We start from the raw sequence: 6,971 nt of genomic DNA, 5'->3' as shown, positions 1-6,971 counted from the left end.
CTGTGAGACAGCCGGACCCTCTGCCACGACAGCAGGCTGTTGGGAGTGATTAGGTCAAACAGGGAGGAGTTGAAGACGTTGTTGGTGGTCTGGGTCATCATCAAGCCGCTGCCCAGGAGGTAGAAATCATCCAGTGACACCAAGAAACCTGGAGAGGCAAAACGAAGGATGGATTTGCCATTCAGAAGACGATGACAGGCGAGCGGAGAAGACAGTCCTGGACGTTTAGTTACCCGGGTAGCTGCTGAAGGACAGTTTCCCGGTGGCCGTGTGCGGTTCAGTGACGTGGAAATCCCAGTGCTTGTAGATGCGCATGGTGGCAGCATATGTGTACCAGCTGGAATGGGCAAACAGGAGGTCCTCATAACCTGGAAGCATCTATAGAGGAGGAAGAGGTGAAAGGGTAGAGTAAGGTTACAATATGAAGACACATTTCCAGATTTACTTGTTTCTGTAACTTGTACTTAAGTAATATGATTATTAAGTAATATAATATGATGAAGGCTATACTGTCAGACTGTACAAAAAAAAATCTGACTGAACATGGATAGTCTTCACAGGATCCCGTAGGGATGAGCATTTATCGTATTGATTATCATTTATCGTGATAAATTTCTTATGATAAGAATTTAGATTTATCGTCACAATAAATTCCAATTAATGATGTTCAAAATAATCCCCCAACTGTCAGTTTTGTTTGTTTTGGTAGTTTTACGATTTTCTCCCGTTTATTCAATGAGACTATCAATAAATTTGATAGTCACATGTAACTACACATGTAACTGCTAAACACATGCAGTTACATGTGTTTAGCTTAGTGATGCAGATCATCCTTCTTTATGTGACCCGTGTCCTAAAGAACYGTATTACAAAAGGGGATTGTTTCTGAAGTATTCATGTTGTGACGCTATGATTGTTACGTCATGCAAATCATCTTTTGGCAATAAGGAGGTGATAATGTTTTTGCAAAAATAACTTTTGGCAAAAAATGATTTTTGCCATTATTTTAGGAAAGTAACGATATTGATATCGATTCATTCTGATCACGTATATTGTGCAGCGCTTGGTAAAATATGACACTGGTGGAAATGAACAGCTGAAAATATAACCGATCTGACCAATTAGTGCATCTCAGTCAGAAATATGTGTGTCAGCACTTCCTATTTCAGCATGACTATATGTCAGCTGGCACATGGCTGATATGTTATGGAGATATTTTAAGGAAGTGTGACAKTCTACTGCATTTCTTWATCTTGAAAGAGGCCGTGCAGCCTGAATCGTGTTAGCCTGACCTTGATGAGTGCTGAGCAGTGACCCATCCCCGGAAGCTTGAAGTCTCTGAGCAGAGAGTTGGAGCCGGGCACCAAGGCYGGGATCAGGTCCAGCAGGTCTCCCACCGCGTTTAGGAACTGGATGTCGAACAGCGACAGCGGCTGTGGGAAGAACGGCGGATTAGCAGCTGGTCAGGGAACAAACACAGACAGAACGCTGATCGCAAGCAAAAGGTTCTGTTGCTGACTGACGTCAAGATGCACGACRGAGTATTAGAGAAACAAAATAAATAAAATGAAGAGAATAAAGTCATAAAATRGAGAATAAATTTATAATATTACCAAAATAAAGTGGTAATATGAGAACCCCACCATGAAAGTCCTACTTTGGTTTTGGTTTTAAAAATGTCTATTAAAATTACATTATTCTTTCAGTTATACACCTTTATTCTGGTAATATTATGACTTTATTCTCAAAATATTACAACTTTATCCTCATAATATTTTGCATTTACTCTCACACAACTTTATTCCCGTAATACTTTGACTTCAGTCTCATATTATTAAGACTTTATCATCATGCTATTATTATATTATTGATCTTATTTTATACAACTTCATCCTTTTAATACTACAACTTTAGTTTCCCACTTTATTTTTATTTTTTCAACTTGGCCCTAAAGCTGTATTGCAAAACGGAAACTGTAAAAATGAGCTTTTGTAGTTAGTTTACCAATTTATTCATCATGCAGGATGAGTAAATTAGCAGCACAATAAAAAAAAGTTTAATTCCAGAGCAGATTAGAAACTAACCCTGTAAAACCTCSGATCAACAGGAGCTCTGGTAAAATATTCTGCTGTTCCTTTAAATTTCAGACCCTGCAGAGAGCTCTCTAGAGCTTCCTCTTTCTAAATATGAACATAGAAATGCGTTTTACTAATAGTGCGAGTCTGTGAGGTGAGGTGTGAATCATATAAGCATCAACCTTCTTCCCCTGCTTCTTGGCCCAGTCCGCGGCTCCGGCCTGCAGACCGTCCAGCTGGGCCACGATGAATCCGGCGTGTCGCCACAGGGGATYGGAGCTCTTGTTCAGCTTCACCTGCTCTCTGACCCACGAGTCCTGCTTCCTACCAGGGCGACACTTCCTGTTTATTCATTACCCGCCATCACCTGCAACACAATCTGTAAGATGTTCCACAAACAAGCCGAGTGCGTCACATGCTAAAAAAGAACAAAAGAAAACGACCCTCTGAACCTCAGCCAGCCGTCTGTAAACACAGGTTAGCGACATTCCAGAGTTAAAGCAATCAGATTCATCGACCCGCTTTGTTTACAGCGCAGCTGTCGATATGAACTACTATAAACATCATATGACTGGGCCCTGAGATGAACTGAGAAGAGGATATGAAAGATGATGACGGCGTATGTCAGACTGGGTACTGAACGTGGGGAGGGTTCTGCGGCTTTCGCTTCTTAYGGGGAGGTGGGAAACACAGAACACACTCACGACATGAAAGTCTTCACCGGCTCCAGGATCTTCGGCTCGGTGATCAGCTGCGGGTACATGTTGGTGTAGTGGTCCATCATCTGCCTCAGGAAAGAGAGCGGGGAGTCAGAACCASCAGCAGCAGAGGGGGTCTGCTGTTTGCTTCCAGATTCATGACCTTTGAACTTTTCATTTKGCAAAACCAAAACCTTCACTGAACCACCAGCAAAAAGTAGAACTGGAACGAATTCGATCCAGGTCCTTCTGTCTTCCTCTTAAACTCTGACCAACTTCCCTGCCTCGCAGCATAATGCTGCCATCACCGTGTTTCACTGCAGAGCTAATGTTTTCAGGGTGTTTGATCTWTAATGTCTTCTAACAAACATTTAATATCTTTGATCAGCTTCTCAGTTGCTTCTTAAATATCAGTCCCCCCGCAGCATGCTGCTGCCATCACCGTGTTTGACAGAACGGTTTATAAAGATAAGCTGAGTTTGAATTACACACAGGTGGCCTCTGTTTCCTGATAAGGTTCATGTAAAGGGAATTAGTTGCACTATGTTTTATGTTTGGTATGAGAATAGAGGTGGACTAATATAAATGCATGTTCTGATTTTTTTTTAAAGACTACATTCATTTCCTTCCTCCTCAACAAACACATCAAACTATGCTCACATAATACATACATGTTCAAAATGTTACTATTCCATAAAAAAAGCAATTCCAATAAGAATGAGTAACGATTACTGATAAATATGAGTAATGGTTGAGTCAACTACTCMTAAACATTAGCTTAAAAACCTTCATTTATTTGGTTTTTGTAAAACCTSGACATCCCGTGTCAGTAATAATCACTAATTATGTTTACGGTGTATGAACTATGTGAAATTTGTAATAAATGGAGTAAAATACTTTAAAGTTTGAGGTTGAAATGTGAGAAAATGTGCAAAAGATAGATAAGCTGTAATCTATGCCATTTAATTTAAACACATATTAACCATGTTGTGCGTAATGCGTCCTTACTGGGCAGAGAGGAATCCCTCCACGTAGCCCGCCAGGAAGAAGGTGAYCTCGTCAGTTTGGGTTGTCTTCCCGTATCCGGCCCGGACCTCCAGGACGCTCCAGCCTGTGCTGGACAGCGTGTCATTCAGGTATCCGTACGCATCGCTCTCCGTCTCCATCACTCCTTCCTTCAGCACCACAAGCTTTTGCTCTTGGTCCCAGTACGCAGTGACGGCTGTCATCTCTAGGCGGAGATGGACACAGTCAAACATGTTTAATGGGAACGTTCATTCCAGCGCTTCTTTGAACGCAAAGAGTACTTTCACTTTTAAAACTATGCTTTTTAGTGTGGCAAAAAGTCGGTTTTTRTTATATTTCATTCAAAAAATTATGATCTCTAGTTTACTACGGATCTCCAGGAAAGTGTAACTTTTAAGACGTATTCATGTGACTGGGTGTCTTATTAACTAAACTATAATGAACACCAACATACGTCAAATCACAGCAGGTGAGTCCAATTAAACGTATTTAAACATGGTTTTAGGCTTTCAACCAACCAGTAGTCTGCAAGTTAAATCCCAGAAAAGCAACGCCGGTTGATCTTATACAACCACCAGTGATTATCCACACCGTCGTCCTACTTACTGTCAGCAGCAGCGAAGGTCGTCACCACATGAACTGAAAGAAAGATATATAGCTTCATTGTTAACAGCATGTTTGCAAAAAAAAATGCAGCGAAACGCTAAGTCTGGAGCAGCATGAATAAAACAAATGAACTAAGTGAAGTAGAAGCGACGAGGAAATTAAGGCTTTGTGGCGGAAGGAAAGTCCTGGGTAGTGCGTGAGTCATGGGAGCGGAGCGCTTCCTGATTGGCTGGGAGCCCAGGCGAAGGAAAAAAAATCAATAATGAAGGAACAGCCGGGTAAAATTGTCTCGGTTTTGAAAAGGTGAAAAACACTAAAATCGGAAAAATGAAATTTAAGATTCAGTAACAATATCAAAAATGCGGCCACCCCAGATGGGACTCGAACCCACAATCCCTGGCTTAGGAGGCCAGTGCCTTATCCATTAGGCCACTGGGGCATACACCCAATTGCATGACAGGGCCATATTTAGTACATGTGTAGCGGGAATATGTACAGAAATTTAAATTTTCCAGCAGTGGTCCTCAGGGCCCACTGCCCTGCATGTTTTAGGTGTTTTCCTGCTGCTGCACACCTGAGTTAAATGAACCGGCATCTGAAGCAATTGAATCAGCTGTGCTGGAGTCCGGACTCATCAAAACCTTAGGACCAGGGTTAGGAATCACTGTTACATATCATTAAATTTTCTATCAAAAGAAAGAATCGTGAATACAACTTGTTGCATGATTGTTTATACGAAATGGAGTGAAAAGCTCATCTACTGCGACCAAAATCGTAAAGAATGGCTTAAGGAATGACGTAGACTTCTATTCTAAGGCTTAAAAGTAAACATCACAAACCAAAGATTTTTAAATAGTTTTATTTTATATTTACAAATCTTCGGGCATTGCTTTAGTAACAGAAATAAAGCAAAAATGAATTAGAAAAGCTAAATTAACCGTCTTAAACAACAAAACATGAACTCCTCGCAGTAGGTACATCATGTTTGTATGCATTTGACTTCAATAGTTTATTTATTTTGAGGATAGTTTATAATTTCAAAGACCAAACTTACGAGCTTCACTTTGAGATAAGTATATTTTGCAACTGGTGATTAAGTGAATAAAGATTTAGAAAAAGTCCTTCCTTGCGTTACATAAAAGTAAACAAGACAAAAATAAAACGATTTACTTCAGCACAAAACTTCAACTAAATCTATGACAGCAGTAATGTGAAATCTGGTGCGTTGCTRCCCCCCAGTGGTCACTTGTAATACAACATATTCAACCAAGAGCTTAATTTTTTTTTTCCAAGAATAACTTTTTACAAACTTTTAAATATAATTTTAGCAAAACAATAACACAATAAATACAGTGGTAATGACCCGATACACAGCATTATTTGGACTGTCCATGTTTATACTTTCTTTCATGCAGTGCCAACAGCATAGTAGCTCTGTGGGTTTGCATGTGCACACAAGACAGCCACCCTTCATGTTTTAGTGTAAGGCTGGAATGTAAAAGCATAGTGTTGTTTGCAATAGAATGGAATATAAAAAAAAATGAAATTAATGCAAGGTAAACCTGGCTTAATGTTTGCAAAAAGAGGTGTAACAAATTTTGAAGCTGGAACGTCTTTCGTTGACGTTTTGTAAAATATGGGATGAAGTTTCAGGTAAGACAAAAAATGGAAAGTAGCCAAATAAGTTGGTGTTGTACAGTGTGCAGCAAGTAATATAGACAAAGTAACAACATTCAGTTTCAAACACAGACTGACAAACACCTGAAACCCTTTAGACTCCAAGAGAGACGGTAAAAAAAAGGCACATCTCCAGCTCCAAGACTCTGACGTAGTAAACACACCTATGTGCTAAAATAAAATCACCCACTGTAGTGGAGTTGTGTTAGTGAGAAAAGGAATTTAAAAAAGCAAGAAAATGGGTTTAAATAAACAATAAAACAGTAAAATGAGCACAAAGTCATGTTGAGCTTTGTTTCATCAGCATCAAATGTTTTCGCTGCTGTGTTGAACACGTTAGAGGGCTCATGTTAAACACACACGTTCATTCATTCACTCATTCATCATCAATCAGCTTCTCGGTGCCGTTCTCTGCCTGCGTGCTCCCTCCCTCCTCCCCTCCTCCTCCTCCATCCTCCTCGTCTTCGTCCGTGTAGGACAGCGACTGGCTGCTGTAGTTGATCATGGTGCGGGACAAGTCCACTTCGATGGGGAACACGTCCGCCTCCTTCAGGACGGCGTAGCAGTCGTCATAGTAATGGGACATGCCTGAGACGAAGCGCTGCAGCTGGAACACGATGTCCTGGACTGAAAACGGAGAGAAAAGTCGAATCTGTGTCTTTCTCGTTAGGAACGCAATAATCGGCTAACAGGAAACMGGCGAGGAAGGACAAACCGTGTTTCTGATCCAGCAACTCGATCTTCTCCAGAACRTCCTTCCTCATCTTGGCGAAGCGGGCCCGAGCTTCCTGCCGACACCGCAGAACCAGACGGTACTCGTAGTTCCCGGTGCTCACACGATACAGAGGTTCTCCCATGGCCTGTTGGAAAAAATTAAAAACAGATCAAA

At 41.0% G+C, this 6,971-nt stretch overlaps 2 protein-coding genes and 1 non-coding gene across 4 annotated transcripts in view; all 3 read right to left on the bottom strand.

The window, feature by feature from the left end:
* plbd1a (phospholipase B domain containing 1a) overlaps nt 1-4,628 on the bottom strand; it is an 11,318-nt gene extending 6,690 nt beyond the window's left edge. The window contains exons 1-7 of the mRNA XM_008415654.2: nt 4,406-4,628; nt 3,782-4,004; nt 2,780-2,863; nt 2,258-2,399; nt 1,293-1,433; nt 234-378; nt 2-148 (exon numbers count right to left, since the gene is read on the bottom strand). Of these exons, the coding sequence (XP_008413876.1) occupies nt 2-148; nt 234-378; nt 1,293-1,433; nt 2,258-2,399; nt 2,780-2,863; nt 3,782-4,004; nt 4,406-4,475 (952 nt within the window). The 5' untranslated portion in view covers nt 4,476-4,628. The remainder of the gene's footprint in view (nt 1; nt 149-233; nt 379-1,292; nt 1,434-2,257; nt 2,400-2,779; nt 2,864-3,781; nt 4,005-4,405) is intronic.
* A 143-nt stretch (nt 4,629-4,771) lies between these two features.
* Nucleotides 4,772-4,844, bottom strand: trnar-ccu (transfer RNA arginine (anticodon CCU)). The gene has a single exon. It is a non-coding gene; the product is annotated as a tRNA-Arg (tRNA).
* A 404-nt stretch (nt 4,845-5,248) lies between these two features.
* The window catches only part of pick1 (protein interacting with prkca 1), a 22,696-nt gene continuing 20,973 nt past the window's right edge, over nt 5,249-6,971 (bottom strand). For both annotated transcript variants that reach the window (XM_008415549.1, XM_008415548.2), the window contains exons 12-13: nt 6,798-6,942; nt 5,249-6,709 (exon numbers count right to left, since the gene is read on the bottom strand). In XM_008415549.1, coding sequence (XP_008413771.1) covers nt 6,459-6,709; nt 6,798-6,942 — 396 coding nt within the window. In that variant the 3' untranslated portion in view covers nt 5,249-6,458. The remainder of the gene's footprint in view (nt 6,710-6,797; nt 6,943-6,971) is intronic.

The sequence above is a fragment of the Poecilia reticulata genome, linkage group LG8, assembly GCF_000633615.1.
Source record: "Poecilia reticulata strain Guanapo linkage group LG8, Guppy_female_1.0+MT, whole genome shotgun sequence".
Lineage (NCBI taxonomy): Eukaryota > Metazoa > Chordata > Actinopteri > Cyprinodontiformes > Poeciliidae > Poecilia > Poecilia reticulata.
Note: the sequence above shows the minus strand (reverse complement) of the source record. Positions and strands in the feature narration are given on the sequence as shown.